Genomic DNA, 22,193 nt, shown 5'->3' with positions numbered 1-22,193 from the left:
GCCAGGATGGGACTGAGGGGGCTTCCCATAACTAATCTCTCAGTTTGCTTGTAATATTTATTTTGGAAAACAAAATGCGTTTGCTTCAAACGGAGCTGAGTGAGAGAAATTAGCTCATCAATTTCGATGCAGGAGGAATGAAATTCGCGAAGTCTGGTTTCTAGACATGTTAATGCACCCTCCACTAGAACATCGGTGAATAATGATTTTACATCAAGAGTAATTTCTAGGAATGATTTGAGTAAATTTCTAGGAGAAACGTTTTTAACCTTTTTTACAAACTGTATTTAATTTTTTATGCTGTAAATGTTATTGTCTAATAGAGTTCAAAATCTTTAGCTAACGGATACGTAGCAGTACCTAAATTTGATACAATAGGCGGAAAGGAATACCACTTTTATGAATTTTGGGTAGAGCATATAATCTGGCACAATTCGCAACAGATGGGATAAGCGAATGTTTTAAGTTACTTGAAATGATTTTTGAAGATTTGATCGCAGTTATTTTTGACAGGTACGAAGGTGAAGGATCTTTAGAGATCGGATTATATGGTCCTTCTTTTAAAAGTTTAGTGACGCCATCGATGTATGTGTTCTTATCCATGACGACTATCTGGCCACCTTTCTCGGCCTTTGAAATGATAATGTCCGGGGTTAGAATGAATTACGCGCATTGTAGCTCTTTTTCTCGCGTTTAGATTTGGTTTCAAAGGTTTAATATTGAATTTCACATTATCAGCGATAAGATGCCTAATCATTTCTTTCTGTGAATCTGAAACTTTACTGATATTTTAGAATTCTCTCTTGTTCTTCTGATAAACTAACATTAGAAATATCAACTATTGGCTTAATGTTTACAATGGGAAGATTTTTTTTTTAACTACTTGAACTGGAAGACTGTAAAAGAAAATTTTCGAATTTAACTGCACTCACCGTTCTGGACAAAGACTTTTGTTCAAGGGCAGTGAATTTTAGGTATGAATTAGAGAGTTCCAGATGAAGCTTATAGAGCTCATGTTTAATTTTGGACAACTGTTGACGTGTATCCCTTATGATGCACCGAAGTAAGGCTAGCTTGCAGTTTAACAGAATTCATGAAACGCGACTGGAATGTTTTTGATTAGATTTGATGTTAGAAAAAAGGAAACACAGAAGCCTTCTACTGCCCAACATTGTTGGTCCGAAAATTCCACTTTCTGTTTTTTGCTGCCACAATTATTCAAACAACATCTTCCATTGGTGAACTGGATTTTCTAGAGGCATTTCACATTCAAAAAAATTCTTTCTGTTCTAGTTAACGATCCTAATTCCAATCCGTCTTTGCCTTCAGCCTTTAAAGAAATTGTGTTTTAGTTCTAGTTTCATCAACAGATGGCGCCAGTATTTTATTTCCTGTACAGGCTTTCTTAGATTATCATTATATCTTATCTCGTTCATTTGCGCTTTTGCAGCTGAGAATGATGGTTCGGTAAAACTGTCGAAACTAGTCCTGAGAAATTTGAAAATATAACTCTGATTTCTTTTTGTTTGACTTCTAAATTAATATTTGTTTGGCGTGTTATTGTATCTCTCGTTTATTTATTCTTTCATTTTGACGTATATATTTTAGCGGGTTATCTTTCTCTATTTAGCTGTCTTTTCTATGATTACGAATCAACCTTTTTGAACTCTTTTTTGAATTCTTGCTTTTGCACTGAAATTGTTATCTATTTGTTCAATTATATCGCATATTTTTTCTCAGGTTATAAGCCACATGTACATAAGCTCACCAGGGCATATGGGCTATTGCGACTGTGATTTCTCTTTAATGTTCATGTTAGATTTTCTTCTGTTATATATATATTTCTCAATATCTTTCATAATAAATGCTACCATTTTCATATTGTATTGCAATGTCAACATCTGAGAGTCTCACTGTGTTCTGAAGAGCGACTGTTCTTATTCTAAAACAGTGTCCTTCTTTCGGTACAGAGTAACATATAATATTAATTCAATTCTTCCTTTTTCTATCATTTATTCATTTTCCCCCCGAAATATTTCCGAGTATTTATATGTTCGTATGCTCTTTACTATTTCGCTTTAAACTGCATTTTTCATCTATGGGATTATAAAATTCTTTTTTTACGTTTATCTTGATAATGCGTTTAATACTTTATATTTCTTAAGCTTACTGTATGTATTTATGCTTTAGTTCTACCTCCATCTACTGCATTTAAGTCCGTTTATTTTTCTGCTATTCTGATGTTTTGCTTTGTTATATTTTATTCATCTTCCCTATGGTACAGAACATTAATGTCAAACAAGTAACATTTTATTTGAAAATAATAAAACATTGTCTTTAAATAAAGTCTCATTGAATGTATCATGAGTTAGGCATTCATGGAAAACAAAGCTGTATTTACTCTGCATTCACTGCATGCTAACTAGTCTAAATTATGAAACAATTTGTCCATGTTTCTTAAACAAAGTAAATTATTTGATTTATTTTATTTACTAAGCTTCTAAACTATGAAAGTACACTCATATGATTACTTGAAAAAACAACTGCAGATAAAAGTAACTTGAAACAAGTGCAGATAAAATATGGATCATCAAAACACAAAATATTATAAACTGGAGGAAAATAATTTTTAAAGAAAGTTTCAAAAATTATTTCCAATAAAAATTTTCTAAATTAATTAAACATGTTAGATTTTTTTACGACACATGTAAGGTTACTTTGCATAATACATACTAACGGTGATGAATAAATGCATGCAACAGTTACCAGCTGTAAAAACAAAATGCAGTATTCAGAAGGATTTTAATTAAAGCAAATTGATTAATTTATTAGCTCCTATACGAAATTATTGATAAGTAAGACTCTATGAATAGATATTTTAAACACCATGTTTACTCCCCTTTTCCTCTTTATTATTTTAGCTCAAGTTTCTGTAACTGTTTCTGTAACATTCACGTCATTTTCTCCTTTCTGAAGACATTCAAAAAGCCAGCTCCTAAATTAGTTTCTGCTGGTGATTGTTTTCATCTTACTAATTAATTTTCGCTAGGATTTTGGGTACATAGGTTCTGATTGATGAATTAATAACAGTGAAGAGCTGCAAGAAAATGGAGATATTTGGTGCTCATGTGGTTCTGAAAATTATCGTACGTGGGAAGAAGACGATAACAAGGATGACGACGGCTGCGACTTGCCATGCTATAACAGACGACACAGCAGTTCCAGCAGCATTAAAGATTTGAGGCTAAGGGAGTAGCAATGGATAGCAATAAGAGCGGTTGAGAATCAAGACACAGGAAATAAAGATGAAGATATCTGATTAGATATTAGTAATACTAATATTAGTACGTAATCTTATTGCAGTGTAGGTTCCTCTTAAATAAATAATATTGTGATAGTTACATTGACAGTTTATCCATGATTACTTTTAAGTGCTATGTTCGTACCGTAATCATGCCTTTCGGAAATCAAAATATTCGCATAATTTTCTCTTCCCTGTATTTGCACGATAAAGTTAGAAAATGAAAGCGACTGGTACGCGAGTACATACTATAATTCTTAGAAGTATATATCATAAAAATGATACTAATGCCTGAAATAAAATTAACTCACAATTAACCGTAGGCGGATCATTGTGCCCTGTCTATTAAAAAGAAAGGAAAATTGCTTGTTTTTGCAAAATGATTGAAGAATTACTTTCCCAAATGAACAGTCTAAAACAAAACTGTCTGTGGAAAAATTCGTCACTAAACGGCAATGATAGGAGGTATATTATAGAACATTGGAGGTTTTTCAATTCACAATAATACCGATTTAATTGTACATAATCTAAAATGCATAAATTTTGTACACACATGTACCAAAAAAAGTCAACACACAATGACGTTCTTACACGTATTTAAACTGCATGGCGTTTAAAAAAATTTCCTGTAAATATAATTGTTTACTCCCCTTTTCTCTTCATTTCTAATGATGTTTATTTTTCAGTTATTTGCAACGTTTTGTTTTTCATACTTAATTTGCAAATCCAAATGAAATTGTTTTCTACATTAAACTGAAATTCCAGTTAAATCTTTAGGAGTATATTTCCTTTAAACATAATATGTGCTATTCTTCTACGTGCTTTTAACTGTTTTTAAATTAATGTGATTTTTATTTAATAATGGACGACGAGCCTGGTATTTATCTTGGTTAGTCACTCAAATGATTGTGTCTTTAAGAAAAAGCAATAATGATTAAACTATTTGTGTTGTAGAGAATTTTTGTTTTCATGCTTACTTTTCTTTTGGATTTTATTTTACACGTGATCTACTATATGTAATACAATATATTCCATTCCGGATTTTATTTAGATCATGCAATGCAAACAAATTTCATTTTGTTAATGGTATATCCCTTGAAAGCCGCTGCCTTTTGAGAACTTGTACGCGAATAGAAGTTTAAGTGACATAAAGCCTCCAAAAGATGCTGCAGTGAAATGAAACTAAGATGCTCTCAAAGTCAGGAAACTGCCACATTCTACCATATTTAAACTCTGCTAGATCCAGAAAACTGTCATCCGCATTTGCCGACGAGGATTAATTCACTGAGAAGTTTGAGCGAAATCAAAACTTAGTTCTCAGTTATGAGATTTTGGAAGACCTAGAAAACTACTTTCAGAGTGGATCCGTCATAATGATGCCTAAAGGCAATGCACTGTAAACTCAGCTTTACTCTTGTTATATTGAAAGAAAATGATATGAAACATCACAAAAATGAGGTCAATTTTGCGTTTAATGGAGAATGCTTTAAACTGCATTTCAAACTGAGTCAGCGAGATTTTTATAATGATGCCATGGTGCAGCACCATGTATCAGAAAAAAAAAATGAATACAGGCCGCATGCAGAATATTCAATTATTATTTTTAACATTATATGATACAGTAACGTTAAAATAAATCTAAATGAAAGTAAAGATTTTTTTAATAAGAAACATAAGCAGTCCACTGTCGGCCGAGTGGAAAAGTCGCTGAACACTGGTAGTTTGACCTGGGTTCGATTCCAGGCAAACCGGCTGGCTACATGGGCGTTTTATTGATTTTCCTCATGTGTAACGTGTATAAGCCAGTTTCCCTTAGAAAGTCCTCCACGAAGGAATCCTGTCCCTTAAACAGTTAGCTCTAGTGTGCTTTTCCGTTATCTTAGTAAACCAAACCAAACCACAAATCAGTGCTCTAAACACGAAGCTCACTTTGGAAATAGGAATGCTTATTTCGGAACTTAGCAAATTCTGTCTGTGTATTTATTAAGCTAATCAAGGAGATTAATCCCTACTAAATTCTTGAACTACAAATCTTAGAGCAATTAGCCTAAATAATAATAGTTATTTTAAAGTAAAAATGCTTAATTTTTTTTACTTGTTCAGAGAAAATATATAAGACGAATAAATCACTTTAAAAATTGAAAAACACTTTTACACCTGACTTTGTATATGACAATATATTGCGAAGAATTTCTGCTATTAAAACTCAGGTAGATTTACTTAAGCATCCTACGAATTAACCGTGCTATCTGTAAATTACTAAACGCGATTTGATATATTGATAGGTTATATGGCGAATAGTTTTAATCGGAAATTACCTGCAACGTCCCATAAATAACGCAGTTTTTTTTTTCTTACACTGACTGTGAGAACAAATTAACAGTTTTAGGGTTTAAATATCTATGGAAACGAACCTAAACTGTGTCCGTACTCTAAGCAACACATGTCGGGCAACGAATGGAAATTTGTATTTTTCACCTCTCAAAGTTAGAAAAAATCCGTTTCTCAATCTATTAGTCACCAGTGATGAAAAGCTAATCTAAACTTGCAAGAACGTTAAACGTAAATTACTATGAGATGACGAAAGTAAGACTCTATCTGTTACCGAAAGAAAGCAATAATCTAAAGAAGAAAATCACAAATATTTTGGTGAAATATGGAAGAAATTTCCTATTATTTAAGCACTTACCTGAAAACTAAACCATCAATAAAAAATTGTATTATAAAGATATAAGGTATGTCTCGCCTTACTAGCGTGCCTTCGTGGTGTAGTGGTTCTGCAAGCTGGGCCGGTATTCCATAGGTCCATGGTTCGATTCCCGGCGAAGGCGTTTGCTCATTTTTCATCTTGCCTGCTTCAAAAAATACGTAATGTCTCTACAAAAATCTGATGATTCGTCATAATATTCGTCGACCTCCTACGGCACACGAAATGGTGCAAAATATATAAGACAATTCGAATAGAAAATGGTGATTTACATACTATATTTTTCTGATAAGGCCTCATAAGTATATCTTCATGTTTTCAGGCCTTTAAAATCTCGATGGAATTCTTTTAATTCGAAAAATTATGCGAATTCACTCTTCAAATTATGCGAATCAATGTACATGCGTTTCTAATCCAGAGCGTAAAAAATTTAGATTTATGATGAAAATAAAGATATCATAAATATATCTTACATTAAACATGAACGCATTTCTTTCCTCGCAGAGTTTTTCTAAAACACGAGCATCAATCTAAGACATAATTTTGCCTGATTTTGAATATTCAACATTTCTGTTTTAATTAGCAATGGAAACGATCTCTCAAAACTACGTAACAAATGTTAAAAATATGATTTCTTATAATAAGAGGTTTGTAACCGGCGTAGAAAGAGAGGAAAAGTTAACGATGAAAAAATATTCCTAATGTTATAGAATTATTATGATATTGAAGTATTTAAAATATTTTATGTCGAAAATATTCATATATATTGTGTATTGTACTAAATAATATTTGAAATTTCGTCAGATATTACACATCTAAAAAATAGTATCATAAAATAGATTAAACTGTTACTGAATCCACATAAATCCAATCGTGAGAGCGTTGTGTATTTTCTAACCATAGCAACAAGTAAATGTATTACGTATACGTTTCCAAGCACAGACATTAGCACTGTGTAGTCATAAATCTGTAAAGGTCCAATTTCTGTAAAGGTTGAAAATTACAAGTAAAAACAAAACTGATTTTCATGAAGACATAATCAATGATTTACTGTGAAGCTATTGATTAATGATGGTGCATCATCATCTGCTTTGAAAAAATACTGCTTAATTCTACGCATTCAGTGCTTTCAATTTTCAGAGTAACTGTGAAATATATACTACACCGACGTCCAAGGATTGTACCCTTACAATAAGATACTGCTTTGATCTATTTAACCTAGAATCTTTTCAACCTATGAAAGTCAAAATTTGAAGTTCCTTACTCAGTCTTAAATCTTAATTTAATGGATATATAATTTCAATAAGAATTTCGAAAAGAGAAAATTTTTAAAAGCTTTTAAACTATTGAGCGTAAAATTAATCCGTCAAGAATATAGATTTTTACGAAGCAAAACTCATTTGAATACATAACACATTTGAAATGAACATTTAAACTATTATTCTTTTCGATGCTGATGAAAATAAATGCTTTTCGTCTCTGTAATACAAAAGTTTCATTCTGTCGCTCTTCTATCAACTGTGCTGCTAATATTTGATTTACAAATAGTTCACTGTTTGACTCTAAATTTATCTTTCACTCTACCTCTCCAGCTAGCTACGCATACACGAGAAGACTGAAAAATTCCCTGCACATGTTTTAAAGATACACAAGAACTAATTATGCAAATAGTATAAAACCATATTTCTGCGAATGTAATCCGAACTTGTAAAAGGTAAACGGTAAAGGAGAAATAAAGAACAAAAAAGAACATGTTACATCTTCTTTATTGACCATATACTAAAAGTGTGACGGTAGTTTTATAAAAAGGTGTCGGAAGCTCCTTCTATTAGTAAGAATGCATATTTCATCAACGTCGAGCATGGATCATGTGTAACATGTGTGAGCATGCCCAAAAATGCCAGGCTATTTCAAATACATTAATGGTCTTTCGTCTCTATCAGTGTCAAACTCAAGTGGAGTCTTTTAAACAATGACTCAACGTTTACCTCAGGCGCAAAATTCATTAGTTGTCATGGCTTACCATAAAAGAAGATCCTAAACCTAGAGCAATATCGGCTGATCAAAGTAGACAAGGAATACCACCAGCCAAATTATGACGCCGAATGTGTTTAGATGTTCTAGCATTTTGATTTAATTTGAAATAGCATGAGGGAAAGAGACGTATTTCCTATAAATATTTCATCCCGATTCCTTGCAATTCATCCATCGTTTCCAAAAATATTAGAAATGTACTATTTTCTTACTTACCTTGCACTTAACTTTGTTAGTAAAGAAATCTTAAGAGCGAACTTCAAGCATTTTTAGCTCAAAAATATAATCTGTTCTTCTCAGTTAATAGTTATTCCACAAAATGGTTACTTAAAATTGGGTGTTTATTTTATATGTTTAGATTATTTTTAAATCTGCGAGTACGTATCTTACATAAATCCTGAGATATTAATTTTTTTCCTGATAAATTGAAAAAAAAGGCCTTAATTAAGATCGTTTTTCATTCTAGATTATATTACCGCCAAAATGCTATACGTGAATGCAGAATGTATTGTTTTAATCTGGAAAAAATATTTATTTTGCTTTACCTCTCTTATATATAGGATTAAATACATTCATCTGATGGAATATCTACATTAAATGGCAAGTTCAAGCTCATTTTGTTACACAGTGTATAGACTCATTTCAAAATATTCTTATATTTAAAAGAATTAAGAAAGCTTAGTTTATAATTTTAACACCATTGAAGAAAACATAGAAAATTTTTAAAATGTGTTCTATTTTGCTACTGTAAGCATCTTTATTTTAGGAATGAAAATAATTTTCTGTAATGATAAACTATTATCATTACAATACATACATCATACAATGATATACTATTATCAATAGTATATATGTAATGATATACTATTGATATACTATTATCATTACAATTCTATACTGATATATATAAATGCATTTATATATATGTATGTATATTTATATAGATGTTATGAATTTATATAAATGGACTTTTCCACTAAACATCAGAAAGAACTATATGTTTTATATTGGCAGCATTTTAAAGAAATATATGAGAAATAAGTTCCACTACTAATTAAAAAGGGATGCCGGTTCACGTGTACAGAAATCATATAAACTCAATTTTTGTAGCATGAAAATAAAAGTCTTTTAATTAGAAACAAATAAATGATTTTTATGCAAATTAAGAATCTAATTATATAATTTATGTATAGTACGTGCAAGGTATATATAGTCATTGTAAATACTCATAAAATAATACTTTTTCAGCTCCTCCAAAATTTAAAGAACCATATCAAACCAAGACAGTGACAGAAGAATCAAATACGACTTTAAGATGCATTGCAACTGGGCATGGTCCAATAGTTATCACTTGGCAAAAGGATAAATCTTTAATTGACATAAACAAACGTGGAAGGTAAGGAATTCCTGAAATATAACTTAAAAAATATGCAAGTATTTTGCTCTGTTCTTCGGAGAATTTGCTGAGCGAATATATTTAATTATGGCGTAAACGTTGAAGAAAATTTGTGTAATGGGAAATGTTATATGTAAATACGATTTCACCATTTATTAATTTTGCGATCTTTTTTTTCAGCCTTCACTATATTATAAGTTGAACACGTCAAAAACGTGTAAGTTGAGAAACGCATAATTATTAAAAATTCAATAATATAATTATCAGTGCGTGTTGAATAAAAAAATAAAACAGTGGTTGTAAAAATTCATCTTCAGAAGTACATGGCAATTATTTTAGAAGGATGTTATCAGAGAAAAATATTCAACACGCATGTAAATTTATTTCCGGATTTCATTCGCTTTATAAAAAGCGCAATCTTTTATGTGTTACTTGTGTCTCTTTCAACGTTATTTTTAAGTTTATCAAACGATAATGTGTTATAAAAGTGAAGAATGTAAAAACATCTCAAATCATTGAATTAAAAATGCTTTCTTTAGATCACAATACTTGTTCACATTTTTCAGTCCTTCTGCTTCTTAATCTCATTATTCGTTGGTAGAGAAACAGGTTTTTTGTTGTTAGCATAAGATTAACTCGCCGCTCTGGGCTAAAAATAATATGTGCTAATAAATTAAAAATATTCACTGTGATAGTAAATCAAGCAATAAGATTATTTTCATGTTCATAACCATATTTTAACAAGATTTTGAAAAACATATCTGAATAGTTGAAAAACAAATCTACCTCAAAGAATGTCATATTTTTTAATTAAGTTGATTAGTCTTCAAAAGAATTATTTAACGACTTATACATAAATTTTACCTATGCCTAAAGTCGAAAAAAGATTTGTCCAGTTATATATGTAAAATTTTAAATATCGTATAAAAACCTGCAAAAACAAGCTCACTGCAAATGAATAAAATTTAACTCTATCACACTGCAATTCACAATATATGCATAATAGGAAATAATATATTATCTCTATTCCGCTCCACCAAATTGGGACGGAGGAAATGAAATCGGCCAGCACGTACATGAGAAGGTGGATGAATTTTCAAAACAAATAGCTCAAATGCAAATAGGCTCATTTGCCACCAAATCTTGGCCGCACTCTTATCTAAAGAACAAATTGAAGAAAATAGCACTGGAGAGCTGGCAACAAGAATAGAACACTGCACAGAAGGGAGAAGAACACAAAATATCTTCTTAAACGTTTCAGTTTACAAGTTTCAACTTGTTTCTTACCCAGTATGTAGCAGGTCATGACCTCTGCCTTACATATTTCTTCGATTAGTTCATCGTCTAATATATGCATATGTAGGGAACGAGGAGACCCAGACCACTAGGTCTTCCAATGTTTAATGACTAAGGAACTGCATCTGGAATATCCTCAAAATACTGATTATAATTTTAAAAGACAACAGTCTTAATCAATAAATTCAGCAGCATTAAAACTCCAGCTTCAGCTGAAAAAAATCAGCACTATCATGACCAAACTAGCGAGTGAAGGTACGGACTTGCGTCAAGTAACACAAAAGCACATTAAACTGCTATTACTAATAGCATTGTTGACCTGCTACAGTAGTTCTAAAATTAAATATGGTTTTAGTACTGTATTTTATTTTGGTTCTTATTATTTACGGTAATTTTATATTATGATTTAGACAGTATTATATCGTATATTAAAAATATTTGTATTAGGGCAATATTTATAACTGCATTTAAAACTATGTTGTTTCAGAATTAAACATTGTGTACTGCCGTACAAGTAAGAACGAATTAGCTTGATCAGTGTACCAAGTAATATTGTAGTAAGGTGTATAGCTGAAGGTTCATTGTGGATAATTACTACCGCTGGGTGCTCAGAACTGTTAGCAGATAGAGGCATTGCCTGGCGGTGAATTAGAGATGCACTGATGCATCTTCCACATTTGCCTCTACCTTTAACGATCACGCAGCGGCCCAGGCGGTATAATCATACTGTTTGCCATACCGATGGGCCCGAGATCATATCCCGAAGAAAATAAGGATGTTTGTTTAATGTCTACGCCGCAAGGTGTCTCTCAAACTACACGGAGAACAGTATTCCTCCCGAAAAGTTGGCGGTGGAAACTGAGAGAGATGGGAGACCTTCAAATCGTCCATGGTGTGGTCCCCTTCAAAAATTGGGGCATATATGCGTAGTGTGGTGGGACTATACGACCAATAATAAAATTCGGGTGTCCCGCCTTAATTCTACCTGTACTTGCCGATCACATGCTGGCGAATGATGAGGTGGGAGCAATCCCTCAATATCACGTCTGTGAATATAGAATTTTAGAATTTGGGAACAATGTCTTGTCTCAATGGAAAAAGGTATAGAGACATAATTCTGTTCAAATATTATAAATTAATTAAAGGGTTCTAAATATTTAAACAGAAGCTGCTTCTGTCAAGTTATGTTATGGATTTTCAAAGTTTTGATTTTAATACTATTGGATAGAACGTTTAGCGTTATGTAAGTGACTGCTGAAAGCCATTTTTAGGAATGATGCTCATCAGAAAGGCATATTGCCATGGCATAATTTTATATTCTATTATGCTTCCTTTATGAACATTTTTAACACTCAATCTAAATTTTCAGAAAACAGACGGAATTTAAATTTCTTTTATAAATACCAAATTATTTTTTGTTTTAGCTTTTATAAATAAGGTACGCCTTTCATATTTAATTTCGTAGATTCTTTTGATCCAACTTATTATTTTCTTTCTAAAAGTTTCTTTCGTAAGGAGGTGCTTTTTAAATGAAATTTTTAGCAACATTCTGTCAGAAATCTTCCATAAATTAATGGGTTCCTCCACTTCTTTTTTCCAGACATTAGTTTGGTTTTCATATCCTAATAATCAGTTCGATGCATAAATATAATTGTGAGTATAAATAATTATGCAGAACAGTTTCCTATCCTGTTATTGAATTTTTTTCTAAAAGTAAAAAAGGGGGAGGGGGAATAGATTTTTTTCAAGGTTTGAAATACCCTTTTTTATTTTAGCCAGAAAAAAAGAAATAACACTAACAAGAGCTGTCATGCATTTTATTTTAGGTGCGTTTGCAGGGATATGAAAAACGAAATAAATAAAAAATGTCCTGCCTTTACTAAATCAAATTCAGCGTGGAAATTAAAACTATGATATAAATAAACAAAAAAAAAGACATATGTAAATTCATTTACTTAATTGGATGCAAATCCATACGGAGAAGACTATTCTCAATGAAAGCAAACAGACTGCAATGCATGGTGGAAATGATCTGAAACCGTATTTTCTCTGTCGAAGTGCTAATCATTTGCATTCCGATTGAAGATAATGATACAGAAATATTTTGACGAGCCACGCTTTTACTCCGATCAGCTGTATATCTTTTAGTTAATGATGCGTAGGTGGAAGGCAAATGATTACACTTTGCATGATTGGGAAACCTAAGAAAAAATAAACAGATAAAGAATGTATTCTTTCTTATTCCCAGGAAAGAAAATGAAATTAAAATATATATTTTTTAATCAATTGTGTTCTTTTTTTCAAAAAATTTTTAATCCTCATATCTTATTATACATTATTTATAATTAAAAACCAAAAAATCATGTGAAATCCAAAAATTTTCCAGTGGAATTAGCCTAGCAGTTTTAGCTAGTCAGCATCTGCTTAGTTTAAGTTGCATGATAAGAATAAACTATTTTAAATTTCATATTTCTTCTTGTGTGACCGTCAGATTTAAAAAATATGCGTCATATTCATTATTATAATGAAGCTGAAACGATTTTTCATTTTGTGTTCTTAAACTGTATTTGATTAACTATAACATTCAACTAATTATAAATATGATAATCTTGAGTGGGAGACAGGATAAATAGAAGATTGCAGCACAGATCTAGAAAACAGCCGTTAAACGATGAGCTGCTTACCTGCGTCATAGTCACATATGGAGATTCTAATGCGTAGATTCACAAAAAAGAAATGAAGGAGACAACTATGAAGAAAAGTACACATTAATTTATTTATGAACATATTTGCAGTTCACATCATTCTCGGACGCCTGATGCAAACCACAATTTTACTATAATGGGAATTTTCATCCATCGTCACAAGGAAACGAAGTGGAGCCCGTTTGCCACCATCAATGAAAGAGAGAAAAAAAACTGCGCAGTTAGTAGTTGTGGTGTTTAAAGTAAAAATTTTCTTTAAACTTGTAAAGTTGCTCGCTTCCAGCCTGCACGCAACAAAGTGGTGACTGCTGAGAACTGGAAATAGACCAAAGTCTTGAGAAGGGTTTAAATCCCTTTTTATTCAACTTTAGAAATTACAAATGCGTGCTCTTGACGCTCACAAACTACGCCGACCCGGCGGTAAAATAAAAATAAGAAACTAAGAAAAGAATAGTAACAAGTGACTAACTACGAGGCTTTCTAAACGTAACTAACCTCACCGCGTTCTAAAATACCGCTGATAATTCAGCAAACTCTGAATATTACGTTGAAAGATTAACAATTTGCCGAGGCAAGCACACAGGCCGAAACGCGTGGTTCTTCAATTTCTAACTAGCCACCTCCACACTCGTGAAGCAAGAAAAGCACCCTTTCGAACTCGTTTCCTTTCTATTTAACTCAGAATACTTCCGCTGATAATTTGAATCCTTGCGCGTTCTACTAAAATTTACATACTCTGGCATTGGCAATTCCAGGGGAAAGTAAGGCTTGACAGGAAAGATAGTTTAAACTTAAAATAAATGTTAGTTAAAATAAATATAAACCCTACAGACTGATAACTGAGATTTTATCGCATTGCAGGCATGAATACATTACTAATTTAAAGTATAATTTACAGTTACATCTATTTTATCTTACATAGATAACAAGGAAGATTGTGGAAGAAAATCATTTTTAAGAATTTTTATATATTATGCAGTGCTGATATCGATTATGAAATCAGAATTTCTCCATTAGGCTGCACAGTTTCGAAATACCGTATACGCTCTTGTAATATCCGCAACCCAACTTTACAGATAAAATTTATGTAAAAAAAGGACCCGGTCAATGTCCGCACCCCAAAAACTAAAGAATGTCTTACTTTATATATTTTTTAGCATCGCCTTTTTCCCTTTAGTCAATACGCATCTTTAAAGAAAGAATATGGATTCGTTTTGTCTTTGGTTGGTACCAGGATGGAAAGCAGATACTTTTCTTGGATTCTGGTGCAGCTGTTATTCACTCATAACATTGGCGCCAGCAATCTACTCGGCAGACGCGGTAATAAATGAAGACAGTCCAAAGAGGTTGTCACCACACTAGCTTCCAGAAAATACTGTTTTGTAATGAAATTACTTTCCCCTCCTTCCTCCTTGGAGCATTCGGATATTTGAAACTTTCTCTTTTCATTCACAGTATCATTTGGAATTTGTGGTAGTTAGCAAGTAGCGTGCTTGAAATGGGAAAATACAGCAGCTATACGGCGGCTTTTAAACTGAAAGTCGTAGAATTTGCGCAGGAAAATGGAAAAGGAGCAGCAGCAAGAGTATATAAGGTGGACGAAAAAGTGTGTGCCTAAATGGAGCAAACAGCGTAATCAGCTGGCTGCAACGATCAAAACAGGACGTACGTTTCGTAGTTCGAAATGTAAACTTCCGAACTTTGAAAAATGTCGTTGCGTATGTTCATGATATCTGTGCTCAAGAGTAAGCAGTAACACGGGAAATGTGCCAAATAAGAGCACTTGCTGCAGCACGAGAAGCAGACATTCCTGCATTGCAATTAAAGGCGAGTGAAGGATCGTTGCGTCGAATGATGAAACAAAATGGATTTTCATACATTTGATTTCATTTTCAAGTGAGTCAGAACAGATTTTTTTAAACGAATGTGTGCAAGGTAGTAAAAGAACCAACGTTTATTTAATTTCTGTAAAAGTAAATATTAAAATTTAAAGTGTTTGTTAATTTGTGCCTCTATATATTGTGCTCCTGTGCGAACTAATACGCACCGAGTGCTGATAACGTAAATGGGTAATTTGTGCTATATATGTGGAGTGAGTATAACGTGAGTTTATAAATTTTAGGTAGCTATTAGACAACTTTAAATTTGATACTTTTATTACTTATGCCATTTTTTTCCACTTAGAACTTAACTAGACTGTTTGAAATGAAATGTATACCCAAAACTACTCACGAGAAAAAGCGCTACATTTGAACGACTCATGTAATGTCCTCACCTTCATTTTAATGATAAAATTTTAGTAAAAAAAGGGCGGACATTAGTTGAGCGTTTATACGATAAATCGTTTTACGGATATTATGGCCTTTTTTGTCTTTTCTCAATACAAGCGTAAGCAACATTTATTCAGTTTGCTTTACACTTTCTTGTTTGTGATATTAATTTTCAAAACATTTAAACACAGGTATTAATATCAAAGTTAACGATTGAGAATTTTTTTAAAAAAGGCACTTTCTGGGCACATTTCGTCCGAAGCAGTACGAGTTTGAAATCTCAGTTTTCAAAGAAGATATAATGCATCTTGTAACGAGAGACTCATTGCTTGAACATTAGTTAAGGAAGATCCTAGGTTAAGGAAAACCTTTTTTTTTTTTTTTCCCACAAATTAAAACTGTTAGAAACTGGTCATGCAGTTTAAATTGCATTGATATCTAAACAATGTAATTCCTTTTCTAATTCTGCCAATTGGAATTCCTTTAAAAATATGTTGATGTTCTTACGTAGTTAAACTGCAGACAGTTACCGAGAACTAATTAATATAGTTTTGAAAAACGACGTAGCACTTAATTTTCTCCTACAGAAAATGAAAATTATAGGGAGCAAGCACTTTGCTTTTTGTGTATTTTTCTTCCGGCTCTTTACACAAGGAAGTTCATTATAAAACACAGTTATACATATGATCTAACTTGTAGTTTGACTTCGCGAGCTGGTCAACAAAGTAAAAATAAAATATTGAATAAACCGTATTTTGGAAGCATCCGAATTTAGAAACACATTTTGTGAAATCATTTTAATTTCTCTCTTCATTTTTATTTCGCACCGATCCACTTACAAAGTGAAAACGTTATGTTAACGTATATGATAATGTACCTATGCTGCCAATGAATGCCAGTTCGCTCTCTTGATGTTGAATTAATGTATAATACACTGATACAAATACATTTCTTTACATCTGGAATTACTACTGATTCATTACATCAAAGTTTCGTTTCAACAATCATGAAGAATATTAACCTATTTACATGCTATTAACATTTAATCATATGTATTCAGATATCGTTTATTTAACGTAGGATTGTTTCTTGTTGTGTAACACTTAGAGCAAACTAAAAATATACGTTTAGATTCACATCTGAAGAACAAATTTATCAAACTACTCTGATAACCAAAAGCATTTCCAAATACATGCCACATGTAGGTAAAACATACCCAAACTAAATCAGCTATTATATAAATCTAAGTCGGGAAAATATCGCATTGAAAATTACACTCTTGAAAAGTTCTTCAGCGGTAGTAAGTCATAAAAGTAATATATCCCTTTGTTCAGCCAAAATAAAAGTACAGCCATTACAAAAAATTCTTTAGAACGACAACTCTAACCATCACTTTTCGGGCGGCTGCAAAAGCTACCGATTTATGAGGCAGAAAACTTGCTGCTTTTTTAAAGAATCGCAGAGCAGTGATATGACGTAATATAACAAGTAGCCAATCCTATATGGAACATGCCATTTTTCTCTCCCCTACTTTGAAAGCGCAATGTAGCAAATCCCATTTCTCGACATCATCCGAAATGCTGATGAAAAGAAATCTATAGTTCCTCAAGTATCGTTTCTCAGATAGGGGATACTTGAAACATAAGGGATCTCTCAAATCCTCCGCTTTGAATGTCTGTGCATTTAGGAAATTTTAAAACACTATTCTCGTTCTTCCTAAATTAAAATTTCTAGAAACTTATTCGAACTGATAAAGGCAACTAGCAGTAGCATATTTTTAAGTACTTTTAATAACTGTTACGTTAATGTAACTTTTATTTAAGAAGATTTAAATCGTCCTTACTTTTACTTCTCGCTAATTACTTAAAATATTAATTTCTCCGTATTTATTTATTTCTCAACTTCTGATAATAACCGATTAATAGAAGTAAATGAAATCAGGAACATTTTAATGTTACTTTTCACAAATTAGTGGAATAATTTCTGGAACGAAGGAATGTGCTACTTATATAGTTTATAATAATAATATTAAATTAATTAATAAATATTTTTTACACAATTTGTTATTTTCTTGCTATTAATGTAAATAATATGGACTATTTTAATTGCATAATACTTTATAAAATGTAATGAAATATTTACACGCAATTTTACAAGCCCATTTGGTTTTAAATTACAAACCTGAATCTATCTATTAGCGCGCTGTAGAAAATTCCTTATTATTTGCAAAACAAATTGCATTTCATGGAGCGCTTGATAAAACCATTTAGAATAGTTTCTGATGTAACAAGTTACTTTTCTCATTATTATTCACTAAGACCATACTTACTTCTTAGGCACGTTATCTTCAATCATCAAGTCCATATTTTCGTTTCAAACACTTTATCCTAAAACCGCAGAATTGCCATTTTACATTAAAAGCACGAAAGAACTTGATTAAATAACTCGCGTTCAGTGTCGAACTGTTGCAGCACGAGAAAACAAATGCGCATGTTCAAGGTACTAAGAAAATGATATTTGCCATTATGTATTTAAACAAAGTTTATTTCGATATATCGAAACAAACTCTGTATCTTGTTATCTTTTTTGTAACTTTGTTTCTTAGAAGTATCCTTCTAAGAAAAACAAAGTATCTGGATATTAGCATTTAAAGCATATTCAATAACAAAATTCTAAGTTTAGTTTCTATTCAAAGAATTTGCTAAAATTGCAGTATAGTGTATTATGAATTCTTTATTCTAACAGAAATCTTAATAACTATTAACTTCTAGCATTGAAAATGACAGTATATAGCATTTAATCTTTTTACATGTAATTTTATTTTCTGCTTTTTTCGGACCATTTGGTAATTTTAATTATTAAAATATTAATTAATTGAAATATTTTAATATACTCTCTCTACAAATTTATATTAATCCCGTGCTTCCCTAGAAAGAGTTGAATGTAAAAAAATTCTGATGCTTTGGAAAATAGCGTTGAGTATATCGTTGGAAGTTGATTTTAAAATAATGTTGGTTCGTAAAAATCAGCTTTAGAAATGCGGCATAAACACCTCAGATACTAATATATATACTATATATAGATAGATAGAGAGAGAGATATTTATCTAGATAACACTAAGAAGTATCTCCAAATAGAATGCAAAATGTGTTTTTTATACAAATGCAGGAAATTCGATTGCATTCCGATTAATTCGGTTATTTGATGTAATAACGTGCGAGATTTAGGCTTGAAGTATATAAAATGTAGCTAAAAAAGGACAAAAGGAACATGTTTCTAGGCATCCTTTTTACAAGTTTTAAACCAAGAATACCAACAATTTCTATTGACTTAAAAGTAATTAAAGTAAAGATATTTTTATATTACTATACATCATTAACTAATTGGATGTTAACTGCAAATTTATGAATCAAAATTTTAGCTTCTCAATGTTAACTGAATTTGTTATATATTTATTAATATCTCTTTTTCTATTAAACTTACTTGATTTTTCCTTTGATATTTCGAAATTTAGGTTCATTCCAAATAAAATTCGTTCTTTTTTTATAAATTATTTTTAAACTTTGTATTTTTAAATAATTTTTATAAATTTTTCGAAACAATTTTCAATAATAAGCTATGCAACTTTTACCATCATCTTAAAGCAGATGTATTTCTAAACATACCTACAAAAATTATAGTTTTTTATTCAAAATTTCAGAAGATATCCGTGAATTTATATACGTTGGCTCGTTTTGAAATTTGGCATATTTGTTGAAAGTGATAAAACATCAAATGTGGTTTAAGCACTTTGTTAAAATTGTTTGAAAGTAGAAACGGTGTAACTTTTTTTGCTCTCATGCACAATGAAAAAAGTTATAACACCGTGATTTTTTTTCGCTAATGCAGAATGGAAGAGAAAAGAAATTAGGTAGCCATATATTAAGAAGTTCGCCAAGTAAATTATTCTTGGCGCAAACTGAAAAAATTGCGCCAAGTTATATTTTTAAATTTCTCTATAAATTTCGAACAAAATTTAATAGTTAGGCATAATTTGATTCGTGGAATGGAAATATGAAAAAAATTAGTATGTTATTTAAAAAAAAAGATCTCATTTTGTGTCAAAATAACAATGTTAGAACAATGCTATATATAAATCCAATATATATCCTAAGTCGCGCTTTCGAGACATGAAAAAGCAATTTGAATTTCGTCGATCGGCCCAGTAGAACGGGAGATATAGAACTGGCCCATATTTTTTTTTTCGCAGTGTACAACATATAATATATATATATATATATATGACTATTGGATTTGCTTTCGGGAAAAGATGTAGTTGTTGGAGAGTAAAATGCTAGTAAGCGCCTTTCGACAATCTTTGGTTGACAAAGGCAAAATTATCTTGTCGTCGATAGGAGCGCTGGAACAATTTACGATAAATTTGGACTTAGACTGTTAGTGCTTTAGTGATTATCAAGTAAACTGCCTGACCTGCGCAACGAAAACTGGCAGTTGAATTTTTTTGTGATCCCGCATAAAGTCTTATAAGGCTGTTTCTAAAAGATTCGCATTTCATAAATTCAGAAACAGGATTAAATTTCATGTATGGCTGTTGCTCATCAAATCTTGAAAAACACAATTCAGACAACTTGCAATAATTACAGAACATGCTGTCCGATTTCTTTAAACTTGTCTGAAACACGAGTATAAACGCACATTACATGCCACTATTACAGAATTTGGTCAGCTCTTTCCTACCCCCCCCCACACCACAAAAAACTAAACGTTAAGAATTGAAGTGAAAATCAAGGAGAACAATTTCAAAAGGTCATTAAATCTATCAAAGATACATGTCAAAATATCTCAGATGCCCATTTCATGTCACATTACTGCTCATGCCTTTCCTGATGCCTCAGCGATTCTAATTGCTAATATTCAGGTCAATTAGAAATGCTCTAAATTTCACTCTGCGAAAAGATAGATCAATCTGTGAAGACATATAAAAGATTCTTAGGATATGTAGAGACAATAGTTTAATTGGATAGCCGAAGAGATGAAAAATTAGCAACCGCGTTCGCCGGGAATCGAACCACGAATCTCTGGAATACCGGCCCAGCGTGCAGAGCGACTACACCACGAAGGCACACTAGGATTTTGGTTTTGGTTTATTAGATTACGGCAAAGCACTCGAGGGCTATCTGCCTTAACCCATTAACCGCCAAAACTACAAGGAATGTTTCTTTTCTCATGAAAACAATAACAAATATTAAATTGAGCATTTATAACATAAATTTAGATTGAAAATTAAAAAATTACATTGAAAATTAAAAAAAGGCTCTTACCTGTGGGAAAAGCGAGTGTTGCGTTCGCGCAACGTCAGCGGAATAAGACTACGGATGTTTAGTGAGTAGGATTGTACTCGTGTAATGTTTCGAGTGGAGCGCAGGATTACTTTTTAGCTGTATAACGTTTTATAAATCTACAAATAATTTTACTTGTAATTAATTTAATATTAAAATATACATTGTATTTCTTTTACAAATACAGATTATTTCATTTGAAAAATTCAAGCATGAAGAGCTTCATTACAATCATGATGTAAAGTTACATTACATACTTTGCATCTATAAACAGTCTGCTTATGGCACCTTTACAACGAAATCTTTTGTTATCAACGGACTTTACGATAAAATGTCTACTATCTCCATGCAATGGTTTCTGAATGCTGAATTTACTAGGTTTTCCTGTTGCTGATCTATTTCTGGCTAATTCTACACTCTCAATCGGAGTTTGCAAAAGGAATAATGCATTCTCGCGTCTGAAATCTAAAAGAGACTTTATATTTCCAGTAGTAAAAAGTGGTGATATTTAGTAAGTTTAGATACGGTCTCACCTCATATAATTTATCAGTATTGTCAAATGCAAATTCTGCTTCATATTCCTGTACTGCAAAGGTGATATCAATTCTCGTACAACAGGAACAGAAATGTCCTTATCAAAAGACCAATACATTTTTTCTTGAGGTAAAGAATGTTATTCTGTAAGCAATAATTAATATTCCAATAAATCTTCTCATATAAGCTTTAGATGCAATAAATTCTGGGCAATTTTTTTTTCTTTTGAGCGTATATATTTGTCTGTTCAACGAGAAGAGAGTAAATGTCTAAACCAAAAAAAAAAAAAAAAAATCGAAAAATCTGTGCACTAATTTTACCTTGTGTTTTGTCTTTTATAATTTCGCTTTTATCTCTTTCTTCATGTTTTTCCTGAGACATAACTAACAGTTTCTTTTTTATCCACTTCAAGATTTCAGTCTTCTGCTTTTTAAACGTTTTAGTATGACTATAACTGCTTTTAGAAGGCTGAAACTTACTTCTTACGTGAATTTCAACTTCCCCAGCAGTATCCTTTGGTAAAATATCATTATCATTATTTAAAGCATTGCCATTCCTTTCTTCTTCATCACTAGCCTCTGCAATTTCTTGAGGATCAACAACAATATCAG

The 22,193-nt window shown here is 31.7% G+C and overlaps 1 protein-coding gene across 1 annotated transcript in view; it reads left to right on the top strand.

Annotated features, from left to right (window-relative positions):
* LOC118181837 (cell adhesion molecule Dscam1-like) overlaps window positions 1-22,193 on the top strand; it is a 1,450,682-nt gene that overhangs the window by 1,299,805 nt on the left and 128,684 nt on the right. Inside the window, exon 13 of the mRNA XM_085816862.1 lies at window positions 9,291-9,438. Coding sequence (XP_085672988.1) covers window positions 9,291-9,438 — 148 coding nt within the window. The remainder of the gene's footprint in view (window positions 1-9,290; window positions 9,439-22,193) is intronic.

This window comes from Stegodyphus dumicola, chromosome 5 (assembly GCF_044657685.1).
Source record: "Stegodyphus dumicola isolate Sdum_Otavi_A_Nest chromosome 5, ASM4465768v1".
Taxonomy (NCBI): domain Eukaryota; kingdom Metazoa; phylum Arthropoda; class Arachnida; order Araneae; family Eresidae; genus Stegodyphus; species Stegodyphus dumicola.
This window is presented reverse-complemented; position numbering and strand designations above follow the sequence as displayed.